General features: G+C 40.8%; 1 protein-coding gene and 1 non-coding gene across 3 annotated transcripts; both read right to left on the reverse strand.

Moving 5' to 3' along the window:
* Window positions 1–213: 213 nt before the first annotated feature.
* On the reverse strand, window positions 214–26,996 carry il6r (interleukin 6 receptor). 2 transcript variants are annotated; one of them, XM_088327366.1, is made up of 10 exons: window positions 26,731–26,996; window positions 19,089–19,541; window positions 15,798–15,921; window positions 14,701–14,879; window positions 12,701–12,867; window positions 8,823–8,967; window positions 5,634–5,689; window positions 3,925–3,967; window positions 3,636–3,741; window positions 214–657 (listed from the first exon to the last, which is right to left on the reverse strand). In XM_088327366.1, exons 1-10 carry the CDS (start codon window positions 26,822–26,824, stop codon window positions 549–551), a joined length of 1,476 nt encoding a protein of 491 aa, XP_088183492.1. In that variant the 5' UTR covers window positions 26,825–26,996; the 3' UTR covers window positions 214–548. The 2 variants fall into 2 exon arrangements, with proteins under 2 accessions (XP_088183492.1, XP_088183491.1); XM_088327365.1 differs by having other exon boundaries at window positions 214–817.
* LOC148372780 (U2 spliceosomal RNA) lies at window positions 21,974–22,157 on the reverse strand. The gene has a single exon (XR_015849826.1). It is a non-coding gene; the product is annotated as a U2 spliceosomal RNA (small nuclear RNA).
* Window positions 26,997–27,764: the final 768 nt, after the last annotated feature.

Below are 27,764 nucleotides of genomic sequence, written 5' to 3' on the forward strand. Positions count from 1 at the left end.
CGTTCTGGTCCTGACAGTACTCTTGAAAAGAGCCATATATGGCTCTCGAGCCATAGGTTCCCGACCCCTGCAGTAAACTGTAAAATAATACATTTCTAGAAATAATGACATTTTTCTCATACTGTGTTTCTCCATGTATGTGGGTTTCTGTGTACTCTGTAAAATGAGAAAACAGAGCACAGAATCTTCAACGTTCCCGCGGACACCAAGGGGCCCACCAGTGCTGGGCCATTGTGATTTTCTAGTAAAATATTCTCTTTAGTGGTCGACTGAGTCTTTTTAACCCTAATTCCAAGACTTCACCCGGTAATAACATAGTAATAACATTGTAATAACACGATAAGTTGATATTTTCGAAATGCATTAAAAAATAGGTGCCCTTTGCACTAATTAGTGATAAAAATAAGCTCTCGGGTTGAAAAAGGTTGGAGACCACTGAGGATTAAACATCAGGATGTTGGGCTATGACATTACCCAATATTGTGACATAGAGAGTTGGCCAATTGCCATTTGTGGGTGTGACGGCCACAATAACAGTTCTTTGGTGGTCATTTCATGTTGTCACTCGCTCTGAATGAAGAAATAGCTCGTGTTGTTGAAGTGAAGCTCTTCTGTCCTTTGCCGCTCAGCGTCTGTTTCTTTTGTTTGGTTTTCGTCCTGTCCCAAAGAAAGATCTCCTTTAGGATTTGGTGAATTGAGGTTCACCAGGGCTTGAGCCTCCGGTGGCACCGGAGCTGCTGATTTGGGTTGAGCTGGACCAACATAGTGGCTCCTGAAAGTTAGACTTTGTGCCTTGGCAAGGATTTTTTCTTTGTACCTGGAATGATAACCCCACAGTGATCCACAGTCATTATAACGATTTAATTTGACTTTATACGACAGAGAATATATATTTTCCTCGTATGTAAACAACAAAAAGTGTCATGCTTACATCTATTAACAGGGTTGGGTTGGGTTACCCTAACTTGATTACTTTCAATTACTTTTGGATTACTCCAATATCAAATATGCTAATAAAAGACCAAATAAACTAAATATGAGTACAATTATGACTCACAACATGTGGTAAGCTTTCTCTCCTGGCTTTGATCTCTTTGATCTCTGGCAAAACGAACATCAAATGCGACAGAAGCAAAATGAAAATAAATCCAAACAGCTTGCCAACATCATTTTTGCCGTTCCATGTATTCCATTGCTCCCCAAGCCTGCTCAAAATGTAGTCATTTTATTCATATTTAGTTTCTTTTGTCTTTTAGTAGCATATTTGGTATTGGAGTAATCCAAAAGTCATTGAAAGTAATCAAGTTAAAGTAACCCTACCCAACCCTGTCTATTAATAGCACATTTGAAGCCCCAATGTGTGATATTTCACCACTGTATGGAACTGTGTTGTCTAGTACGAGCAAGGGCCAGTGATTCACTGCACAGCATGGAGGCAGGATGCCAGACAAACATGGTGCCGACTTAGGTGAGCATTCCACGGTGTAAAAGAAATATAATTTCTCCACCCATTATTTCATAAAAATGAACATTGATTTGATAGTTTGTGTCACGGTTGCCATAGCGCCCTATTGGCCCCGCCTGTGTGGCGCCAGCTGCGGCTCATTGACTATTTAAGCCCAGTCCTGTCACTCTCCTTTTGTCGGTCCGTCAACAAACCTCTGCCCTGCAATGAAATGAAATGATCTGCAGTTATATAGCGCTATTCAAGTCAAGACTTCCCAAAGCGCTTTACATTGTGCTTCACATTTCCCAATAGCGGCCATGCGGCCATGTAAGGCGCTAACCTGCTTATTGGGGGTATTAGGGGTTCAGTGTCTTACCCAAGGACACTTCGACATGTAACACGGAGGAGCCGGGATTCGAACTGCGATCTCTTGATCCCAAGACGAGCGCTCTACCTCCTGAACCACTGCCGCAACCAATCTACTGTATTGTTTATCGAGTCAAACTGGCAAGAAACATGGCGACAATTTCAAGCGTTAACAATCACGTCACCGCAATTTTCATCTCTTCTCAAACCTTAAAACACAACACTAAAAGTCAAGCATTTTAAATATTCGAAGGACCCGTACAAACCCTGTGCCATTTTGTGGGAATAATGGCTTTGTTAAATGCAGCATTGAAAATACGTGGGTTTTGACTTGGTCCTGTTGCCAGTTGGCATTTCCTGTCCTGTTTATTTTTTCCTGTTAAATATCGGTTTCTAGTTTCGTTCCCGTCTATTTTTGTCCTGTTTATTATCCTCTCCAGTTTTCGTCCCCGACTAGTTTGTCATGTTTAATTTCGATATCCTGCTTTGATATCAATCCTGTCTGTCCCGTCCTGTCCGGTATCGACCCCATCTGTCCGATATCTACTCGGGCAATTGGTATTGATCTCGTCTGCCTTTGGCTTCCTATCATTTCACGCCAGACCGCTGTCTAACATGCATGGCTCCCTATTTCCCGTAAAATAAAAGGCTTGTGTGAGAAAAGTCACGCATTTGGGTCCTGATCCTGTACTAGTTCATGAAAGTTTGTGTGTTTTTGCCAGTTATTCAAACCAGTGTTTTTTCTTTTTACTGGATGAACATTTTTTGTACCACTAGGGGGCACTAAATATTATACTCTGTCCCTTTAAAGCAGGGGACTCAAACTCACAGCAATTGCGGCTTCCCGGATGATAGTTTAAGGCCCCTGCCTTTATATGAGTTAAAGTTACAGTGTGTATTATTTTCCCACGAGATGCCGCCGCGTTCTGTTGTGCCAACGGAAACGAGTGCTACAAGGCTGGGTAAAGAAATGAGAAGAAGAATGTTACGGTAAGGTCTCTTTGAGTCTCCGGAGTTAGTACTTTTCCTTGTGCTTTTTAGCACACGTTTTTGGTTGCACTACACAATACAGTGACATTAAGTAGTCAAAAAGAATCCACTGTCCCTTTAAATATGTTTTAAGTCAAGCTAAACCTTATGAAAAGCTGCTACAAAAGTGCTAAAGTTTAAGCTCATAGTTAATGCTGTTACTTTAAAGGAGCTGTACAGAATTAAACTTTTCTCATTTCTAGCTTTTGACATCAGTGCAGCCTCTGTCAAGCTCCTTATGGCGTGCGTGCAAGGATGTGCATTTCTTAGAAGTATTCAAATAAACTTTGTTGATCATCCTTTTTCGGGTTTGGGTTGACTTTTAGACAGTACTTGAAGCAGGCCTTTTCTTCTTTACCCATTTTAATGCTACAGGAACAAATAAAAACAAAAATAAACGTGGAAACGAGCATGAATTGACTCATCAGCTTTAAAGCTTTAACTTTTGAGTTAAAATTAAACAAAAAAATCAGCCTCACCCTTCATAAGGACATTTTGGACAGCACTCAGTTTTGAGTGATTTTTCTATTTACCACTTTAATTATCCATCGCCACCTTTTTTCAGTCCCACCTGTTTTCTGAGGTTTGTTTTTTTCGTTTCTTTCAGTTTGATTGTGTTTTTACCATTTATCTGGTAATTTTTCGAGCACCTTGCCTTTCCCTGCTCCCAGCGTTTGGGTCCACCTCAAAACCACAACAAATCTGTTACTTACCAGGCTTGCTACAAAAACTAGTACAGATTTAACCCGTCGCCAATGAGTTTCGACTGTATCTATGCAATGTAAACATTTACCTGAAAACATAGGCTGCCAAAATAAATGCGACGAGTGCAAAAAGACACGAGATCCACAGAATATGATGCGACACGGTTGGGCGTTTGACGCTCGGTTCTGGAAATGCTGCAAAGACACAAAAGGACAATTTCAAGGAATGGCGTACGCCAAATGTGTCGTGTGTAATGTTTCACGGGTCCGCATTTTTTTCTCCAGTGATTTAATTACCTTTCATAAAAGAACTTTTAAAAATGAACGCTCTTTTTGATTTAACCGCAATTTTGAAGATTTGCCTCCAGATGGACTCACCTTCAGATGGATCATCTGTGCCGGAGCTTTCATATTCCGGAAACTACAAGATGAAAGAAACCAACGAACAGGAGTTAAAATGGGGAATTGGCGTTAAAATAATACGTCAATACATGATTGACAGTCAGTTGTTAACATTAAAAAATTAACCGGTAAACAGAAGAAAACAGATCTTTAAAAAAACAAACCATCTAGTTCAGGGGTCAGGAACCTTTTTGACCCAAAGAGCCATAAAAGCAAAACATTTTTAAAAAAGAAATTGAGAGAGCCACATCATATATTTTCAGACAAAATTGAAAAAACTGCCAAACGCGCTCTCGAGACAAAAGCTAATTCTTCAGCACATTTTATTTCACTGTGTGTCATTTGATGATTTCATCAAATGTATGAAATGATAATAATGCCAAATCCTGTGTCCCAAATCAATGTAACCTTCAGTTGAGATTTTTTTTCCATGAAATTTTGTCACGTGGCGAGGTGGAACTGGAAGGGGTGACCGGACCAGAACGGAGGCAGGAGGCAGGAAGGGAGAACTCAATTGCGTGACGATCCATAAGTTTTATTTAACAAAATAAAAGTTGTCTAAAATTTAGGGACAAGACAAACAAAAACATTCTTACAATCAGAACAGAACGGTACAGAGTTCCTCCGGCACGAACTCAACAGGACAGGGCTTAACAGACGGAAAATGTTTTAAAAAAACTAAAACAGGACAAGGCATAGCAGACCGGGGAATGTGTAGATATGTATAATGAGCCAGCACCCGCAAAGCCCAGAATCCAGCCTTAAATAGCAGACACAATTAGTTAAACTGCTTCAGCTGTTGCACAGAGGGCGGGGCAGACTGGTCACCAAGGCGACCATGACAAATTTGTCCTTAATAACGGTTTCCAAACAATGTGCATGCAAAGTTCTTTTTTAAAAATGTCACAAATTCCTGCAAACGATAAGCATATCGTCATACTCACTTTGGGTGTAGACTGCACTGAGCGAGAGAGAGAGAAGGAAGTGCCTTGCGCTGTGTGCAGGGATCCGCCCACCTGTACTGCTCATCCAATCAAAGTCGTTTGCCAGCGTTTTATTTATCAGTTTCTTATCGAACTTCTGCATTAAGTTGCTTCGGCTTTATATGGACCAAAATCGGGATGAAATCGCTTGACTTTGGAACGCCACAGAGAGATGTGAAATAGTTACATTTTATTTTGGAGCCATACGTACTCGTGAAAAGAGCCATATATGGCTCCCGAGCCATAGGTTCCCTACCCCTGATCTAGTTCATAATTACAGAGCAAAAAAAGCCCAGCACAAAAATGACTCCCACATCCCTCTGTTTCCTGTGTTTATTTTTTTTCTCTCTTTCTTTTTCATAAACAAAAACTGAACAGTTACAGTTGCCCATATCAAATAAGGGATGGAACGACTGCGCCTCCTATCGGACAGATCTATTAGCTTGTTCACTATCTTCTTTCATCCATCTTATTAAAGGAGGTAGTTTGGAGCCCGTTTTTCACCTTTAGCATCAATAATGTTTGTTACCTGTAGCAATTGTACTTAGAGGGACCACAAAACATTAGCGGACCTAAATTTACTCAAAATGTTTCTACTTGTAGTTTTCTGTGGTCATAAATCAAAAGGGAAAAAAAACAAAAGAAAGCCTTTAAAAGTGGTTCTGTAAGTAAAATATTCATAACCCAATCCGACTTGCTTACCGTGACGTTGAACAGGTCATCGTTAAAAAATACTATTGGGTCTCGAGTCCTTGAGTCTGAAATGAAAATAATGAACCGTATTTAAAATTTTTAGTGGCTGTTATGCAACACAAAATCAATGTCATGTATTAGAATTACATGATGGGCTCAAACAATGTAAAAATCTTCACCTGTTCAAACCCAGATTAAAAAACAACAACATTATAGAGGAAGAAAATGGGATGTAAATGATATTTAGAGAAAAGAACCATTATGTAGCAAATGGATGGTAAAAGCCAATCTCATCTCATCTCATTAGCAGTACCGCTTATCCTCATTAGGGTCGCGGGGGGGCTGGAGCCCATCCCAGCCATCTCCAGGCAGTGGGCAGGGGACACCCTGAACTGGTTGCCAGCCAATCGCAGGGCACACAGGGACAGACAACTCATTCGCTCATTTACACCTAGGGACAATTTGGACGGACCAATTACCTTATTTCTATTCGTAATACTATCATATTTATTATTATTATATAACTGTTATTATCTGTTATTAAGGCTATTGTTGTTGTAATTGGCACTATGATTGGTGTCTGAATGATATTTAGTAGATTAGTAGCGTTATAGAGTTAATAGATGGGTAATCTGGTACTATGATGTTGATTATTATTATAACTGTCGTGTGTCTCCTAATGTCAATATTATCATTAGCAATATCCAAATAATGTTAGCAGAAGCCTTATACTTTCAATATTGGAAAAGCTAATAATTAAGCTTGTTATTATTAAGATCACTTTTGTCATGACTATTATTTTTTGTTGTTGTTATTGTTGTTATTTTATTTTATTAACTTTATCAACTGTCTAGGTCACATGTGTCAAACAGGCGGCCCGCGGGCCGGATCAGGCCCGCTAAGGGATTGAATCCGGCCCGCGAGACAACACTCAGAGAAGCGCAAGAAAAAAACAAGCTGCAGGTTGAAATAGGTCAACTTGATGTTGCCAAAGCCAGGTGCCTCTTGCAAAGACACTGTACTTGTATTTATTTCTCTCTCTCTGTCTCTCTCTCTCTCTCTCTCTCTCTCTCTCTCTCTTTCTATTCCACCCCTTTTCTCCCACTCTGTCTGTTACATTCTGTCTCTCTCTCTTTCTCTTCCTTTGTTGCTCTTTGTCTCTTTCTCTCTCTGTGTCTTTTTAACTTCTTTTGCTCTAACTTCATTTTTTCCTTTTCTCTCTTTTCTCTTTCTCTCTTCCTGCCCTTCGCACTTTCTTTTCTCTTTTCTTTCCTTCTGTCTTTCTATTTCTCTTTGGATTTCTTTCTTCCTCTCCCTTTCTTTTTCCCCTCTCTCACGACTTTTTATCTCTTTTGTTTCTCACGCTCTCTCTGTGTCTTTTTAACTTCGTTTGCTCTAACTTCCTTTTTTCCTTTTCTCTCTTTTCTCTTTTCTCTTTCTCCCTTCCTCCCCTTCACACTTTCTTTTCTCTTTTCTTTCCTCTGTCTTTCTATTTCTCTTTGGATTTCTTACTTCCTCTCCCTTTCTTTCCCCCTCTCTCACGACTTCTCTTTTTATCTCGTTTGTTTCTCACGCTCTCTCCCTCTCTCCTTTTCCCTCCCTCTTTCTCTTATTCCTTTATCTCTCTTTTTCTTTCTCTTTAATCTACTAGTCCGGCCCCCGACCAAATGTTTGTTCTATCGTGTGGCCCCCGAGTGAAAATGAGTTTGACACCCCTGGTCTAGGTCATCATATTTCTGTCGCCTTTATATTATGCATATTCAGTCCAATTTAGACCTATTTTTTATAAACAAAACGATGAGCTAAATAAATATGTTGGTGATGATAGAGAAAACTAAATAAATGGAATAAAAACTAAATTAATTAAGATTCAATTACATAGCGATAACTTTTAGTAAGCACATAAAACAGTCGTGTACTGCACAACTCATAGTTTGGGCAGACAAGTGGGAGCTTTAATGCTGGATGCACCTCGCTCATGCTCCCATGTTTTGTCTTTTTAATACACAGATCAGGACTCTTAGCAATGGGTGATCCTGCTGCCTGGGGCCACCCTCCTCTAGCAGCAGGTTTAAAGATGCTTTGTTTGATGGGCAACACACACCACAAAACAGTTGACAGCATGAGCTCCAATGAGAATTATTGTCATAATAATAGATAATATGCTAAAAATGTATGGAGACAGCAATGATGATGGCGGTGGTAATAGTGATGGTGATGATAATGCAGATGATGAACAGACCCTAAATAAATATCATCTCATCTCATCTCATCTCATCAGCTGCACCGCTTATCCTCAGTAGGGTCGCGGGGGTGCTGGAGCCCATCCCAGCAATCATCGGGCAGCAGGCAGGGGACACCCTGAACTGGTTGCCAGCCAATTGCAGGGCACACAGGGACAGACAACTCACTCGCTCAGTCACACCTAGGGACAATTTGGACCGGCCAATTCACCTGAAATGCATGTCTTTGGAATGTGGGAGGAAACCGGAGTGCCCGGAGGAAACCCACGCAAGCACGGGGAGAACATACAAACTCCGCACAGTAAGGCCGGGAGCTGGATTTGAACCCACGCAGGAGGTTCCCACGACCTCAGAACTGTGCCGCACACGCGCTAACCACTGCTCCGCCGTGCTGTCCCCTGCCCACTGCCCGATGATTGCTGGGATGGGCTCCAGCACCCCCGCGACCCTACTGAGGATAAGCGGTGCAGCTGATGAGATGAGATGAAATAAATATGTATATTCATAAAGCCTTTGTTATATGCAAGTTTTGGACTTCTTTTGTTTTTATTTTTCTTACGATCGACATAAAGCTTCATCCATTCATTCATTTATGTCTCCCTCGTCGAAGATGAACATAAATAGACTCCAAATTGTTCTTCCAAGATTCCTTTTTGCTTCGGTATGCACTTAAGAAAAACAAAGAGCGGAAGAGGAGCAATTACTTGAAAAGTACGTCTGCTTTGCCTTGTCTATCTTTGTTTTTCTTGGAATGCTCTTCGGAGAATTCAAACATTCAGGAAGGAAACCAAAGAGCCAACCTTTGAGGTTGCTGTGAGAACATTTGTACCTAACCCAGATCAAGAGGTGCCGGAGTCTGACAGGAGGCCAAAATTATAGTCATACATCCGATCGCATGTTATGATAGCGACCAATCGCATTGTGTGTGCGTCTGTTTGAATGAAATGCTAATTACCAATCCAGCTTTTGCCATAGACCGGTGCACTCCAGGCACTCCATAGACCATCAAATTCATCCTGAGTTCTGAGCTGGATTTCATATTCCACGCCTGGAATAGCGTCGATGATGGTGAACGAGCGACGTCCCTTGATCAATTTCGGCTACGGCACAAACACATGCATACACACAAAGATTTAAGTATACTTAAAACTTCCAAGTGCCAACAGGTTTGCTGGTGACCCTATCCACCTATTTCACAGCCTCTTCAACCTGCTGGCGTCAGGAGAAAGACTTGAGAGTCTCAGAGCCAGAACCAGCAGGCTCAAGGACAGTTTCTTCCATCAGGACTCTGAACTCTCTCCCTGCCCTACTCTCTCCCACCTCTCTGCAAAACTGCTCTATTTAGATTCTGGCTAAACTTTGTACATTGTTAGTTCTTAAACGTGTATTTTTTAATGCATACTTTTTCTTTTTTTTTTTTTAACTTGTCGCTATTTGTTTTTTGAATTGTGTCTTACTTGCACGTTTGTGCACAGGGAAGAGGAAGTAATTTCATATGTTGTGCATGTAAACTTATTTGACAATTTGTCATGGTCGCCGAGGCGACCGGTCTGCCCCGCCCCCTGGGCACCAGCTGAAGCAGATCAGCTAATTGCGTGGCTGCTATTTAAGGTTGGGTTGTGGGAATTGCGGGTGTTGGCTCATTATACCTTTTCTGTTCTGTTATGCCTTGTCCTGTTTAGTTTAAGTCAGAGGAAACCTGTACCTGACCATTCTGAGTGTAAGAATGTTTTTGTTCTGTTTTGTCCCGGAGTTTTTGGACAACTTTTATTTTGGTAAATAAAAGCTTTGATCGTACGCAATTGAGTTCTCCCTTCCTGCCTCCGTTCTGGTCCGGTCACCTCACCCACCTCGTGACACAATTAGGTTGAAAGTTTATCAATAATTTCTCAAAGTATTGCCACGATGAGGCGGTTGAGCCGTTTTATTTGCTAAGGCTAGGCTTGTCCTTATACTTTTTTTTTCGAAACGTAACCAGACTTGAGAAATATTCCACTTCTGTTACAGCGTAGGTTTAGGGGTGGGTGATGCTGTACATACATGGTAGTATCGGTAGATACCAGTTTTATAACAAGAGAACAGTAATTATGCCCCCCTTAGTAATTGACGCCAAGGCCAAGACTGGAGGTCAAAGGTTCGAAGCCTTGGCCTAGTCATCAAACTTTTGGGGTGAAATCTGATGCTTTTGTGAAATCGTTAACATTTCCAACTAAATGGGACTTGTTTGCGATCTCCTGTGACTTCTATGCATCTCCTGTATGAAAGTGACAAGCGCGTGTGCAGAAGAGGACACGTGACTTCACACACAATGCGTCCGTTGATTGCGGAAGTACTCATGGATGCTAACGCGGTACTGTAGCAAATCAAAAGTTATTGTGATTGTCTTAGAGATTTTGTTTTATGAAGCGGTGTCATTTTTCCATCCGGACCAGGACTGCAGTGGAGCAGAAACTTCCAGCGAATTTTAATGAAAATAATGGATCATCGACGCTTGAGCTAACGTGTCTGTCCGGGACTGTTGTTTGAGCTTTCGCCGAGGAGCCGCATGGCCCGTAAAGTGAAGAAAGTGAACCTTGGAGATTAAGCAAAGCTGTTCTGGTCAGAAAGAGAGGACAAGGATTTTGACGGTTTTGTTTGATATGGATTACAGGTACAAAATGTGAGTACCAAACCCCTGTTATTAAAAAAAGAGTTTTATCCGTGCATTTTACTTTGTAATCAATCCTTAAATAAAGCATAACGAAACTCGCTTTCTTTGTTTTTTTTTTTAATACGCACATTTGTATGCTTGTATGTGTTGTTGGAACGCGGCTGCAGCAGAGGGCACCCGCGCCCTACCGTGCGGTGCGCCCTGTGTAGTGTTAAATACAGAAATAGAACCAGCTACGGAGACTTTTAACAGTGTTCGCCCTATGGTCGTGAAAATTTGGTCGACCTGGTCCTTTTCTGTAGTTGAAAAAAAATCCATGTCATTTTTAGCTCTTGGTAGAGATGAGGGCAAAGATTTGGCACTCTTCTTCCTAGCAGGCAGGATGCAGCAGCAGGCCAGGTGCTAAAAGTGTGCCTGTCAGTCACAACTGAGGCATAAAGTTAGAGCAGCCATGTCCAAAGTCCCCAGGGCCAGTTACGGCCCGTGATCCATTTTTTACTCGCCAGCGGCCTCTGCCATAAAATTAATAATATGTGAGAAATGTTGAAAATCACCATTTTACCAGATTACATCAGTCGCCCTTTATCCAATTGCTTTTGGCTTTCTGTGAGAATTTTAGCTCACTCCATTTAAGACATGGTGACTGTAAATGAAAAAAGGAAAGTCGACTGTCAGGGCCTCAGCTTCCCAGACAAGTGGAAATTCGAGTAATTTTTAATTGAATTCTGAAACAACTGCGTCTGCCTAATTTGCCAAGTGACTGTGGCGGTTTTCAAAAAAATATGATCAAGAGGCACTGCCAGACAAAACATGCTGACCACAAAAACCTAGATGGAAACAGACACTGTGAAAAAGTGAAGCAACTCGAATCTGTTCCAACGGCAGTGCAGCGCTTTTTCACGAGACCCTACGAGTCAAATGAAAATGCTACAAAGGCGAGCTATGAGATCGCGACGCTGATCGCCAGGCAAAACCTCTCACAGACGGTGAATTTAATATACACTTTTCGAAGAATGCCAAGCTAAATAGTTGGCCCTCAGCTTATCAAATCTGGCCTGCTTTACCAAAAGTTTGGACACCCCTGACTTAGAAAGTGGCCAAAGGGGCTGGGTGAGAGAGAGACGGGCTGCACCATCTACATAGAAAGTGATGCGACCAATTTATGTAATTTTTCTAACAGACGCCAGCGGCGCTCGAGTTAAAGGCACATGACGCAGCTTGCAAGCTAAACGCAATCGAGCAGTCCGATAAAAAAGGAAACAGAGCTACTGCACGCAAACTTTACCTTGCGAGCGTGTTGCTAACGTGCTTATGAATAAGGGAGCGTGGGACGTCGTCTATATGATAAAGTCTTTTGCCCATACTGGGGAAGACGACTTTGATGACGTCGGTAATAAGGAGGAAGATGAGGACGGTTTACCGTGGTTTCTGCAAGTATGGTGTGTTTTTTTTAACAGACCGGTTCACTGTGCTGCGAGCGTGTTGCTAGTAGCGTTTTGCTACCCTTCACAGGCACGGTTTGGGATGAAAGTTATAATATTATTATTAAAGCTTTGAAAACTCTCTCGGTGTATCGTCTTTCTTTGTATATATGTGTAACCATGTAAAATATATTTGCAACTGTATATTTTTGTAATGTATTTATTTGTGACACTTAGTCTTGCACTGACCAATTAAAAAGAAGGGGCGTAACAGACGCGGGGGATGACAGGAAGTGGGGACCGGTAAAGGTGAGTGTTTGTGAACACGGCAGACAATAGTGGATATATATTTTTCCCACCCTTACCTTTGGAAATATACACTTTTTTTCCTTGGATTACTTTTAACGGGACCCGGACTCTGCAGGTCTGCATCACATCTTAAGTACCGGTATCATTTTCCAGTTATTTTCCGGCTTTGTTTTTTGGACTGTGTACTTTATATTCAGTTAAAATCGCGGGATTCAAAGTAGGGTTTGGGTTAATTTTGTGATTATGTTACATGTTTTAATGTGGGCGCATGCGGGTTATATGCAGATTATATGCAGGTGCGGCTTGTACAAGTACAAAAGCGGCTATCCTCTAAAAATGTGGTGAGTGCGGCTTATAATCAGGTGCGCTCTATAGTCCGGAACTTACGGTACTTGCTTAGTATCAATAATATTAATATTGGTGTTGGTTATCCAGGAGTTCCTTTATGCGTACCTGCGTACTTAGCGATGAGTCGACAGGTTGGTATTTGAGTTCATAGACGAGCACATAATAATTGTCCTGGGACTTCCAGGAAGCAGGGAAAGTCCAGTTGACCTTCAGCCTGGTCTCATGTCCTACTTCCTGTCGGACCGACACCACCGACGGAGGATCAGGCTTCACTATAGAACAAAAGAGACTCCATTTAAAACAAATCCGGAAACAAGGGATATTTAACTCAGCTTGGCTTTGGGGCCCGATTCAGACTTTCTGTTCTCAGGCAGTCCAGATCAGTCAAAGAATGCCAACCTAAAATGTTTTTACCGTAGTTTTAGGATTATGTTTTGTCAATCAGCCTTCATTTGTAGCCTACCCTACATATTATAATTCTGGATGACAAGGGATATTTGCTAGCACAAGACTTTTAGTCAAAAAAAATTGCAAAAAAACGATTTTCATTTTTGCTATTGAATATATTAACAAGTGGATAAATGAAGCTTTACATCTAAACCAACTCACCACACTAAACAAACTCAAGTGGGACCTATAGATACAAAATGCTTGCTTCAATTGTCATACTGCTATAAAATAAATAAAAAAGAAATACAAAACAAGAGTTTTACCAGTGAACCGGCAATAACATCAGATATAACTACTGGATGGGGCCTGCTGAAACTGTGAAAATACTGCACAACATTGTCCGGAACACAAAATCAGAAAAATGCCATCACCCCTTTTTGCCCTTCTCTTATTGCACTCTGAAACTAGGTATCTTTTTGCCCTTAACATGCCTTTAAGTGCATCAATATCAGGTAATATTCGGTTTATTTTAGCAGTTGAATAAATGCAGTTTTACACCTGAACCAACTTAACACTCTGTACGAATTGAAGTTTATAATTTTTGCCTCATTTGTGGAGATGGTTCAAAATTGAAAAATAATAAAGAAATATAAAATAAATATATAAAAAGTCCAGGACGCCAGCTCTTTTACACATTGTCGCCCTCTAGTGTACGGAGGTAGCATTCGCTTTGCGTTTGTTTTAAAAAATGATCCAAAGACTTGCTTCTTCTTTTGACATACTCGGAAATTAATGGTGGGCCGGATTAAATAATCCAATGGGCTGGGTATAATAAACAAATAAAGAATAAAGACAAAATAAGTTTTAGGAGTGCAAGACGTCAGCTCTTTTATCCATTTACACCCTCTAGTAGATAGCGTGGCGGCTAGGTGCTTACGATGCGGAGGTCCAGGGTTCAATTCCAGCTACTGCAGCCTCCTAAAGTGGAGTTTGCATGTTCCCCCGTGCCTTCATGAGTTTTTCAGGCACTGCGGTTTCCTCCCACATTCCAAAAACATGCATGTCAGGTTAATTGGCCGGTCCAAATTGTCCCTAGGTGTGAACTTGCGAGTGAGTTGTATGTCTTGTGTGCTCTGCGACTGGCTGGCAACCAGTTCAGGGTGTCCCCTGCCCACAGCCTGAAGATAGCTGGGATTGGATCCTGAACCCCCCGCAACCCTAGTGAGGATAAGCGGCGCAGAAAATGGATGGATGGACGCCATCTCGTGTCTCTAGGGAGCATTTGGTTTGCATTTATTAAAAAAAAATCATAACTTTTGATAGAAATGACCTAAAGGCCCGCTTCTTTTTCTATATACACACCAAGAAAATTTATGGCGGTCCTAATTAAATAATCCAACGGGATGGATACAGCCTGCAGGACGTATGTTTGACAAAGCTGGTTTTAAATAAATAAAGAAAAAAGAAATACAAAATGAAAGTTTTAGAGGTGCAGGACGTCAGCTCTTTTACACGAGTACGCCCTCTAGTGTCCAGAGAGAGCATTTGGTTTGCATTTATTTAAAAAAAATCATAAATTTTGATAGAAATGACCTCAAGACACGGTTCTTCTTTTTACATACTCAGAAATTTATGGCGGGCCATATAAAATCAAACGGGCTGAGTGAAGCCTGCAGGCTTTAAACCTTTAACAGTGTGCCTGTAAGCATACTTACAAATGTCCAAGGGGAAGAAGGACAGAACGGAACTTGTGGTGTTTCCAGCAATGTTTGTGACACACAAATAGGCCATGTGAAGTGTCCTAAGTTCGTCCTCATTGTGATCCAGGACGCACCAGCAGCGAGACCACCGGGAAGAAAAGGAGCACTTGCTGCGATGGAATTTGTCACTGGGTCTGGGCCAAAAGGTGAGAACGCAAAAGGGTTGTTTACAAGGTAGGAAATAAACATCTGAAAATGTAATCTGGAAAGAACTCTATTCTTGTGATGGTTGGTGGTGAGACGTTGGCATACATCCACCATGAAGATGAAGGGGGACCACAGGTGGGTTGAGTAGCCAAAAAGTGTACTCAAGCAAAAGTACTTCTGCTATCTGGTATTGATCTTGTCTGTCCCGTCCTATCCGGTATCGATCCCATCTGTCCGGTATCTGCTCGTGTATCTGGTATCGATCCTGGCTGTCCCGTCTTATCCGGTACAGACCCCGTGTGTCCAGTATCTGCTGGTGTATCTGGTATCGATCCTGTCTATCCCGTCCTGTCTGGTATCTGCTCGTGTATCTAGTATCGATCTCGTCTGCCTCTGGCTTCCTGTTTTTCCATGCCGGACTTCTGTCTTACTTCTTCCGCCCAGCGATCGCCGAATCACTGGCGTTTGTGTTCACGCGCATGACTGCCCCATTCCCATAAAATAAACCTTGTCCGAAAACGTTACGCATCTGGGTCCTCCTCCTGTTCTGATTCTGACAGGTTAACCTACCTGACTGCCTGTAAAATTTGGTGTCGATCTCCAATGATGTTCTTGCGTGGGAGAGTTGAATGTCTTTCTGGGGAAAATGCTGAGTCAACAAAACCAGAAGCGCTGAGTCAACTTTTTGGGGGGCTTTTTTCACATCTAAGGTAACCAACTCGACTACCAGTGAAAGATGGTGGTCATATCTAAACTTCTTCCCCCCTTTTCTTGGGTGGACTCAAACAAACAGACAGAGAAGACAGACAGACAGACAGACAGATATACATTCTCGTATACAAAAAAAACCCATTATCACCACCTTCACTTTACTTGGATGATAATCAATTAGCTGCTGCTTTGACCTTTTATTGAGAAGGAGAGAGCAGTTGGGTTGTAACGTCACTGGCTTCTGAGGCGTCCAATCACAACGGATCTTACTGCTGGGCGACTTTTTGGAGCAGGACAGGCTGGGAACTTCAGGAGGGTCTGCAACACATAAACATTCACTTGAGTATTTGTAAACATTCTCATTGAAGATTCGATGGAGCTCAGTGGGTTATATAAGCTAGTCACCAGAACTGCGTGATATAAACCTCAAAAGAAAATTTTGTTTTCAACACATAAATGAATTTAGGGTGCTCATACAAGAATAACTGGTCTTAATCCCAATCTCAGTTTAAATGCTAATTTAATACTCATAAATCATGCAAAGAAATACTAACATGTTTAAATGACACAATTAACGAGTTAGTAATGTTGCAATATTGAAATGTGTGACCTCTTTTATTTAGTCATGTTTGTAAATATTCTTCATTCATAACTTCTTTATTGATTTGTAGTACTTCTCCATTGTTTCAGTTGTGTTTAAGATGAAGCGCGGTCTTGTCATATCCATTCCTTTTAAAACCGTTTGTAAAAGGACACTTCTTTCCAGTGGAAAATTCCACTCTCCCAGTTTTGTTTTTACTCAGCCTTGGAACTGCCCTTGTTGTATAAAAGTAATAGTCAGCCATTTTTACCGCAAACGTGAATCACTCAAATGTCCTCTTGCTCATTTATGCACAGAATATTAAGTATTAAAACTCCAAAGAAACTGCTAATTTCAGCTTTTATTTTGACAGTCTGACAACCATAAATACAAAACAAACACACGAAATTTAAATTCAACTCGTCAATTCTTACTATTGATTTTATGATTCACCAAATATTCAAATACTCAAATCCAAAAATGTCAAACTGAGCAATTTAGCCACTAAAGTTTAAAGCAGTGTTTACCATTCATAGGAAGAGTCTGGTGGGCTGCCAGGGTTTATTTGGTACTGCCAGAGTCTTTTAAACTTGTATTATTAAAATAATAAATATAATAATAATATTTTTAAATACACATAAATACTGTCATGGTTGCCATGGTGCCCAATTGGCCGTGCCCATGTGTGTCACGGTTGCCGTGGTGCCCAATTGGCCCCGCCCGTGTGGTGCCAGCTGTGGCTCATTGGGAGATTGGCGTTCTGTCTATATATAGCTCAGCGCTCTCTTGCTTCGGTGGTCAGCCCATCAAACGAACTTCTGCCCCACAAGACGTGGGTTCTGACTCGGTCTTGTTTCCCTGTTGATGTCTTCAGTCCGGTATTGTTCCCGTTTATTTTGTCCTGTTTGATTTCGGGTTCCAGTTTTGTTTCTGTCTATTTTGGTCCTGTTTATTATTTTCTCCAGTTTTCGTTCCTATCTATTCTCCTGTTAGTTATCGATATCCTGATTTGTTGTCAATCCTGTCTGTCCCTTCCTGTCCGGTATTGACCCCATCTGTCCGATATCAACTCGGGCAATTGGAATCGGTCTCGTCGGTCTCTGGCTTCCTGTCCTTCCACGCCAGACTGGCTTCCTAACGTACATGACCCCCCCATTTCCCGTAAAATAAAAGGCTTGTGTGAGGAACGTCACGCGATTGGGTCCTGATCCTGTTCTGGTCCTGACAAAATACAAAGTCAATCAGAATAATTTTTAGATGTATTTCTTACTCTATATCAATGATTGCAAAGGGCATACTGTGTACCCTAAATTCTGGACTATAAGCCGCTACTTTTTTCCCAAACTTTCAACCCTGCGGCTTATTCAGTGATGCGGCCAATTTAGCGGTGCTCGGGTACAAAAGGTAAGATTTAAACTGCAACTTCTTAGCTTGTGCACAAATAAAATTAGTGTAGAAATATCGTCATTATGCTAATTGCCCAAAAAATGATGCAACTTTCTAGCTAAACGCAATCGAGCAGTCTGATGTAGGATTTACTTTGCGAGCGTAATGTTAGTGAGCTCTTAAATAAGGGAGCGTGGGACCGCGTCGACATGACATAGTCTCTTTCCCATATTGAAGGAAGACGTCTTTGATGACGTCAGTTATAAGGAGGAAGATGAGGACGGTTTGCCATGCTTATTTCAAGTATGGTATGTTTTTTTAACAGAGCTGTTTACTGTTTTGCGAGCGTGTTGCTAGTAGCGTTTTGCTACCCTTCACAGGCACGGTTGGGGATGAAAGTTATAATATTATTAAAGCTTTGAAAACTCTCTCGGTGTACCGTCTTTCTTTGTAAATATGTGTAACCATGTATAATATGAATTTGCAACTGTATATTTTTGTAATGTATTTATTTTAGAAACTTATTCTCATATGTTTTGTACGAGCAAATGAGAAAGAAGGGGCGGGGCAAACGCGGGCTGACGGGAAGTGGAGTAAAGGTGAGAGGTGTTTGTGGACGCGGCCCACAATAGTGGATATATATTTTTCCCACACTTACCTTTGGAAATATACACTTTTTTCCTTGGATTACTTTCAACGGGCACCTGGACTCTGCAGGTCTCCATTAAATGTTAAGTACCGGTATCATTTCTGCTGGCTGTGTTTTTTGTACTGTATTGGGTAAAGGTTAATTTCGTGTTTTTATTGTGTTTTTTCAATGTGGGCGCATGCGGCTAACATATAGGTGCGGCTTGTGTATGTACAAAATCGGTTTTCATCCCGAAATGTAATGGCTGCTGGTTATAATCAGGTGCGCTCTATAGTCCGGAATTTATGGTATTTATGCTTCGTATTGTTGTCAATCAGAAGGAATGTTGGTTTGTCAACCTATTCCACCTTTGCTAACTGACACATGTTGAGATTCGGTTGATGCAGTTTGTCCTGTCCCACCTGCACTATGATTAGACGGCTTGGTAAAAATGGGACATCGACAAGCGTCACGTTTTCCCCAAGTTTAACATTTTCTAACTTAGCGACCAGAAAAAAAGGTTTAGCTCGGAGCTATCCGCCTTGTTGCACTGACTTTTTTTAACAGAGCGTAAAAACATGGCCCCGCCATTGCAAGCAATTAGAAAAGTTTGCTAGAAGCAAGAAAACACTTGGGCCTTAACTGTGGCTCATGAATTGCTCGTTACAATAACCTCCTGTATACCATGGAAGAAGAACCAGCATCCTGTCATAGCAGCAATCACAAAAGTGCCACTGCCCTAATGTTTAATACTATAATTTACCAAATCACCATTAAATACAATTAAACCTGTTTTTATTTGAAAGTATTTAAACTCGGGGCAAGATGATAACAATCATAACAAATGGACAATCTCATAAAAAAGGCATATTTTCCAAACCGTTACTTTACCTGCCACAATGACCCTTATGGAGAAAATGACTCGGCCTCTGTGATGGCAAGAGTAATTCCCAGAATCCTTCAGACGGGTTGAGGCCACGGAGATCTGCGTCCCGCTGGCACCGGATGTAAAACCGTCCCAGTCCCAGTGTCCTTGTCCCACTGTTTTCCCGTTCCACTTCCATTTGGCGTCCCTCCTCCCCTTGTTGTTGTCCCTTTTTTTGCCTTTTTGGGACGCGCTACTTGGATGGGCAACTCGATTTGTGGACGACGATAATAACACTAGCCCTTCACTTTGTTCTATTTCAACCAGAGATGGGTTCGTAGGAGTTTTTATTAAATCGTCTTTATGATTGGGATTGTTCTTAGTTACTTGGACTTTCACTCCGTCCACCTTTACGTCGCCGTTACAGGAAATTACAAAACTGCTTCCTTGGGACACCACCAGAACTCCTGGGGGAGGCTCTGAAAAAAAGAAAAAAGAATCATCAGTGATTTTGGAATGTACGTAAACGGTAAAAGCCCGTTCTTAGTCAGGGTTGGGTAGGGTTGCTTTAACTGGATTACTTTCAATTACTTTTGGATTACTCCAACACCAAAAATGCTAATAAAAGACAAAAGAAACTAAATATGAATAAAATTATGACTCACAACACGTGGTAAGCTTTCTCTCCTGGCTTTGATCTCTTTGATCTCCGGCAAAACTAACATAAAATGCGACAGAAACAAAATGAAAATAAATCCAAACAGCTTGCCAACATCATTTTTGCCGTTCCATGTATTCCGTTACTCCCCAAGTCTGCACAAAATGTAGTCATTTTATTCATATTTAGTTTCTTCTGTCTTTTTTTAGCATATTTGGTATTGGAGTAATCCAAAAGTAATTGAAAGTATTCCAGTTAAAGTAACCCTACCCAACCCTGTTCTTAGTTAATAGTTGGTGGTATTTTAATTGTATTTTTTGAGCCAAGGCATATTTTTTCCATGCACACAGTCTGTAAAGAATTGTTACAAAAATAATTCTCACCACCAGTTTCATGTATCTTTTTAAACATTAAATTATCATTTGCCTAAATTGACAAATTACAGTTTTTCTTATCATTTGTGATCACCGTGGTTCACGAGGTTTGGCAGTGTATTTATTCTGGTTAATAATGTGGCCGATATTTTGAATTTGAATATATTTTAAACCTGATTTTCAAACGTTACAAGCTTAAAGTTTAGTAGGCACTCAAAATAAGGAGAGAAGCTATCAATGGATTTGCAAGGAGGACCGGGAGAGAAACCTTATAATAAGAAAGTACAACCTGTTCTAAAAGCCCTCTCCTGAGCTTTTTTTTATTAAACTCCTAGGTTACAAAATGCATATCAGCCCTAAGGGGTTTGGAAATCACAGCATAGCTACACGATTAGCAGATAGCGACAATGATGTAATTTAAAAAAAAAAAAGGAACAACAATGTGCAATAATAGTCAAAATAACAGACTGGCATCCAATGAAATCTCTTTTGCAGGTGTTTGTCAATGATTACTGATGTGACTCAGCTGTGCCCATTCTTTTGGTGCCAACTGCCGCGGGTTCTGATTGGCTCTCTGTCAGTATTTGAACCCAGTTCTGTCTGTCACCTGTTGTCAGTCCGTCTGTGAACCTCAGTGAATACTAGGCAAGCCTTTTACGACCCTGACTCCCATCTGTCCCGTTTTTGCTCCCGTCTGTCTCCGGCTACGACTTTTTTTGCTACTGACACCGTCTGTTCTCCCGTCCCGGCTTACGACCCATTTATGTTCCCCGAACACGTCTACTCTCCCGTTCTGGCTTACGACTCGCTTACCACCCAACCACGCCTTGCTCTCCCAGTCCCAGCTATCGACCTGTTTTTTTCCTTCCCTGACACCGCCATTGTTGAAAAATATTGTTTTAGAGAAAGACATTTTATTTAATCTGGTATTTCATTTTTCTTTCTTTCAATTATTTATAATGATTAAATTATTTATGCTTCATTATTGTATGCGTTTGATGATTTTCGTTGTTTTTCAACTGATATTTTGTTCTGAATGCAAGCCAGTTTTAATTTGGAGGAGATTTCACGCACGTGGGTCGCAGTTTTACTTTACTCTATGATGAAAATGGTGAAAGTAAGAAAAGTACTGTTTCAAATACAGTCCAAATGCCAAGCCAAATCCCCAAAAAGAAAATAAGAAAAGTTTATTCGAGCGTATCTAAAACAGTCCCTAACTTGCACGTGCAAAACAAGCAGCTTGACAGAATGATGCAATGATGATTTCAGCCAGAAGATGGCGACAGCAAGTAGAAGATTTTGAAGTTATGGACGCCACCTTTTATAACCCGATGTATGAATTCAGCAGGAATAAGTACAAAATTAACCCTGATGTATCCAAACTTGACCAAAATAAAACCCATTTATTTATCCTACTCAATCCCTACTCAGTAAAATTACCAGTGATAATTTAACACTCTGTAATGCAGGGGTTAGCACATTTACCTAAGGCGCCCGGTTCGGGAGGAATGGGTGCCACCAGGCTGTACTTACCCAAGACACACCATAAGGGGTGCCACAACGACCATAGTGGTTAACGGATACAGTGGAACCTCGGTTTTCGAACGCCTCTCAGTTCGAACAAATAGGAGTCCGACCAAAAATTTCGAGAAATTCTTGCTTCGCTGTTCGGTCAAAAGTTCGAACGCCGGTAATGCGTGAGTGCGTACGCCAGGGTGCGATGCTGAGCAGCAGGGTTATTGTTCTATCTTCGTTATTCATTATCCATTATCCGTTATCGGTCAGTTCATAATACGCTACAAAGCCTAGGAGCCGGGACACTTACTCTCAGCCAAAAGGCCAAGCTAAGGTCCTAGCCCTAAAGCCTTGCTGCGATCATTGCGAATGCACCGTTCCCGGAGGTACTGCAATACCGGGCCGATGCGTGGAGTGGACAGAGCAAGCTCTTATTCCATCTCCGGATTGCAAAAATCAAAGATCATGGCAAAGGCCAAGCTAAGGACTGACATAGCATCAAAGGCCAAGCTAAGGACCTAGCATCAAAGCCTAAAAGGCCAAGCTAAGGACCTAGCATCAAAGCCAGTCAAAAACTATAGAAATGATCCCTACATGTTCATGTTAGCGTAATCTTTCGTACGGAAGATTACGATAATGCGAACGTACGATTAGCCTGGTTTACATTTATGATTCGAGGTAAACATTCAGGGTGTTGGAACTGAGCCCAAAATTCAGGGTGTTGGAACGGAGCCCCCTTTCCAATGAACCGCTCACCACTTGTTGTGGAGACCCGGGTGCTAAATGACTTTTAAACGGCCTGATTTTTTTATTTTTACACGTTCATGTTAGCGTAATCTTTCGTACGGAAGATGACGATAACGCGCGATTAGCCTGGGTTAGCTTTATGTTTACGTTAAACGTTCATGGTAAACATTCAGGTTGTTGGAACGGATTAAAACGATTTACATTATTTTTAATGGGAAAAATGATTTCGGTGATCGAACAAATCGGTTTTCAAACAGCGTTCTGGAACGGATTATGGTCGAGAACCGAGGTTCCACTGTACTAGCAAAAAAGACAACAACATAATGTATGTTCACCGAGGTTGTGTTGAAAGTTTACTCTTTAAGTGTTGATTAAACAATGTTTATTTCAATGCACTCAATAATAGTGTTGAGATAATTAGTGTTAAATTAACACAGCAACTGAGTAATTTAATGTATTTAGTGATAATTTCCTACTATTACTGAGTACCTTAAAACAAACAGTGTTAAATAAACACTTAAGTAGTAAACTTTTTACACTACTTCAGTGGATATATGATCCGATTACAGAGTGTTAAATTAATGAAATGAAATGAAATGAACTGATTTGCATTTACCGTATGTTCCGCACTATAAGGCGCACCTAAAAGCCTTTATTTTTTTCAAAAGCTGACCATGCGCCTTATAATACAGTGCGCCTTATTTATGGATCAACATTAAGTTTTCCAACTAACTTGCAGCCGCCGACTCGATTTTCCCCCGAACGCCAAGTAGTACGCGGTGGATGCTGGGATTTATTTACCGGCGTTTCATTGGCTAACCAATGTGTCAATCATCATTTGAATTGATCTTTATTGGCTAAAGTTATTCGGAGGTCAAGAGGCGGATCCTTTTTATCATTTACAGACTGCCATTGGCTCAAACGGCAAACAAAGCCTGCAATTGGCCGAAAAAGACGTGTCAATCATCATTTGAATTGATCACTATTGGCTAAAGTTATTCGGAGGTCAAGAGGCGGATCCTTTATATCATTTAGATAGATAGATAGATAGATAGATAGATAGATACTTTATTCATCCCCGAAGGGAAATTCACTTTTCCAGCAGCATCCCTAAGCTGAGAACAATCGAAAAATACAGACTGCCATTGGCTCAAACGGCAAACAAAGCCTGCAATTGGCCGAAAAAGACGTGTCAATCTTCAGTTGAATCGATCACTATTGGGTAAAGTTATTCGGGGGTCAAGAGGCGGATCCTTTTTATCATTTACAGACTGCCATTGGCTCAAACGGCAAACAAAGCCTGCAATTGGCCGAAAAAGACGTGTCAATCATCAGTTGAAACGATCACTATTGGCTAAAGTTATTCGGAGGTCAAGAGGCGGATCCTTTTTATAATTTACAGGCTGCCATTGGCTTAAACAGCGAAACAAAGCCTGCAATTGGCCGAAAATACGTATGCGTACAGCATGTGGCTGACGGCATAGAGAAAGCATTTTTTTCTATTCTGTATTTGTAAATATTGTATTCTCCTGGATTTACTACCCTCACGGATATAAGAGGACATTGCCTGCACATTATTATGAACACAACGACTTCGGTGAGCTACTCCGGCTTTCTATATTATCCCTGTATCTTGTTTCAGACTGAACTCGATGTTTCTGTGATAAGCGGTGCAGATAATGGATGGAATGCAGTGTCTATTTTTAAATTCAACTCAATTCCAAGTGTTTATTGTCATATGCACAGTAAAGTTGCGAGCGAAAAAGAAAATAGATACGAAGGAATGGTTATCATTTATTGAATCCCAAGACTTTAACCTTCCCAATGATGGAACGATGCATTTGAGTGACATCTTACAGACACCGCATCCGCACGTGTTCTCGACACGTATTTGTTAAGGGGGTAATAAGTTGGACTGAACTATCTGACTGTTTTGTCCACGTTCCCATTGTAGCGCCTTATAATCCGGTGCGTCTTATGTATGTCAAAAATAGGACCAAAAACTATTTTTTCGGGGTGCGCCCTATAACCCGGTGCGCCTTATAGAGCGGAAAATACGGTATATAGCGCTTTTCAAGTCAATGACTTCCCAAAGCGCTTTACAATGTGCTCCACATTTCCCAATAGCGGCTTATTGGGGGTGTTAGGGGTTCAGTGTCTTACCCAAGGACACTTCGACATGTAACACGGACGAGCCGGGATTCGAACTGGGAGCGCTCTACCTCCTGAGCTACTGCCGCCCCATTAACACTGTGAAGTGATTAAGTAGAATAAATAAATGATTTTAGAGTCAAGTTTGGGTTACCACATATCACAGAAACATTTATATGAATCAATTTAGACTTTTAAAGATTTGTCACCCCATTCCAAGCCAGGATGACCAAACATGTAGAAAAACAGCTTTATTTTTTCTAATTACTCCTTCCAGGCACCCTATGACCGAATGTACGGTCTATTTATTTGAATAACCTTTATCACCTCAGCAGGTTCTAAGTTCACTTTGGACTTTCTGCAAAGAGAAACTGATAAATGATGACACTTAATGACCTTTAGACATGGCTGAATAGTAAACACATGAAGAACACAACAGCTGGAGGTGCTTTAAAATGAATAGAAATGCATATCTTTCGAATTATGATTTTAAATGCCTCGACTTGTCATTTGTTAATCTGTGAAAGCCAAACAAGGCACACCCAAATTTTCTGTTTGCAGAAGAGTTTTATCAAGAAAGTGAATCTCAAACGTTTAGGTGAAGTATGCTCTCGTCAATTTAAATAATATGTTTTGTTCGTTAATGAATATATGAAAGTCGTCTTCTTCATGCTTTAAACCAGTGTTTCCCAACCTTTTTCTAAGGCGAGGCATAATAATAAGAAGAATAGTCTGGGGGAACACTGCCCATCACTCTATCCATCCATTATCTGCACCGCTTATCCTCAGTAGGGCCGCGGGGGTGCTGGAGCCCATCCCGGACACCCTGAACTGGTTGCCAGTCAGTCACAGGGCACACCTAGGGACAATTTGGACCGGCCAATCAACCAGACATGCATGTTTTTGGAGTCCCTGGAGTAAACCCACACAAGCACGGGGAGAACATGCAAACTCCACGCAGGAAGGTTTGATCCCATGACCTCAGAACTGTGCCACACATGCGCTAACCTCTGGACATGCTGCCATGCAGCCCGCGGTCCATCAAATGTTAAAAAAATAATTATTGGCAATGGTTGGATGATTTTATTTTTTTTGTCTTTTTGTTTTTTTATTTATCATGTTCCCTACATTGAAAATACAATATTTTTTTTCATCATTTGTGTAAAACAATTTATTTATTTTGGTCATTAATTTAGCTGTAATTTTACTATACATAAGAAAAAACATTGTTTTTCTAGAAAAATAAAGATCATTAAACTGACAATAAGCAAGTTTTACCTGCCGTTCTAACTTTTTAAATTAAAATGCGAAAATAATTGAAATCATCAAAATAATGTACTCGCTTTTCACTTTATTTATTAAAAAACAATTGCAATATACCGGTCATCTTAATTAATTAGTATATAAAGAGAAAAAACATTTTGTAATTTGCTGTTATTTACTGAAAGAAAGCAAATACAGTAATCCCTCACAATAACACGTTATACTTTCCGTGATTTTCATTGTGCATTGTTTTCTGCATTCTGATTGGCTAAACAGTTTCTCCATATATGGACAGTAGTTATTTGTAAATAAAATACATTAAATTAAATTAAAGCATTTAGACAGTGCTTTTATTTGTTAAAAAAATGCTTGTGCCTGGAAAAGGGGCTTGGTTTCAGTGTAAAATAGAGTATTCTGTATAATACATGTGAAATAAAAATAGGATTTCTACTAAATGGATTTAGCCCTCTTTTTGGAACTCGACCCCTGCGGAAAAAAATAAGGGATTACTGTAAACTTTACTTAATAATGGCATCATTTTTTTTGCAAATATAAAACTGGGCTTTTTCCCGCGGCACACAAGTCAAGCTCTCAAAGCACACGAGAAACTAAATATGAATAAAATTACTAAAGGCTTGGGGAGTAACGGAATACATGGAACGGCAAAAATGATGTTGGCAAGCTGTTTGGATTTATTTTCATTTTGTTTCTGTCGCATTTTATGTTCGTTTTGCCGGAGATCAAAGAGATCAAAGCCAGGAGAGAAAGCTTATCATGTGTTGTGAGTCATAATTGTATTCATATTTAGTTTCTTTTGTCTTCTATTAGCATATTTGGTTTTGGAGTAATCCAAAAGTAATTGAAAGTAATCCAGTTAAAGTAACCCTACCCAACCCTGCCTGGCACACTGGTTGAAACACACTGCTTTAAACCAGAGCATAGAATTAAGTCGATGTTTACCTTTCTTCAGACAAGTCCCCTGGAAAATGCTGCATACCGGCACCGCGTAAAGAAGCCACAGCACAATGTGAAAAGGCCACATCTCAAAATCCATGCTTTGAACCCTCCACGGGAGGAATCGTGAAGCCTCACATGGCCCGCTCGTGAATCTTCCTGCCTGTCTGTGCACGACAGTCCAATTTTTATCATGCTTGTACAAACTTCCTCCGAGACACGTTATTGTGAAACTCGTTTGCCGCCCCCACTTTTCCGCGTGCCCTGCACGGAGGAAATCCTCCTCAGTGAAAAGAAAAACACAGTGCACTAGGATTGTTATCGCCAGTACAGCAATGACATTATACTGTAAGACAGGGGTGGGCAAATTATGGGTAGGGGGCCACATGCAGCCCGTCAGGCTTTTTAATCTGTCTCGCCAAATGAAAATGGGAAAATTATCATACAGTGGAACCTTGGTTCTCAACCATAATCCGTTCCAGAACCCTGTTTGAAAACCGATTTGTTCGATCACCGAAATCATTTTTCCCATTAAAAATAATGTAAATCGTTTTAATCCGTTCCAACACCCTGAATGTTTACCTTGAATGTTTAACGTAAACATAAAGCTAACCCAGGCTAATCGTACGTTCGCGTTATCGTAATCTTCCGTACGAAAGATTACGCTAACATGAACGTGTAAAAATAAAAAAATCAGGTCGTTTACAAGTCATTTAGCACCCGGGTCTCCACAACAAGTGGTGAGCGGTTCATTGGAAAGGGGGCTCCGTTCCAACACCCTCATGGTTGGGCTCTGTTCCAACACCCTGAATGTTTACCTGAATGTTCAACGTAAACATAATGCTGACCCAGGCTAATCGTACGTTCGCGTTATCGTAATCTTCTGTACGAAAGATTACGCTAACATGAACGTGTAAAAATAAAAAAAGGGATAAAGAAAAGAATTATGAATAGGATTTCTTACCTTTGTGGTGGTCAGCAGAAGGCGCAGGTGGATAATGGTGCTATTATTTCTTTCTTAAATGCAATAGTTGTACGCA

The sequence above is a fragment of the Urocampus carinirostris genome, chromosome 2 (assembly GCF_059441175.1).
Source record: "Urocampus carinirostris isolate Australia breed hairy pipefish chromosome 2, RoL_Ucar_1.0, whole genome shotgun sequence".
Taxonomy (NCBI): Eukaryota; Metazoa; Chordata; class Actinopteri; order Syngnathiformes; family Syngnathidae; genus Urocampus; species Urocampus carinirostris.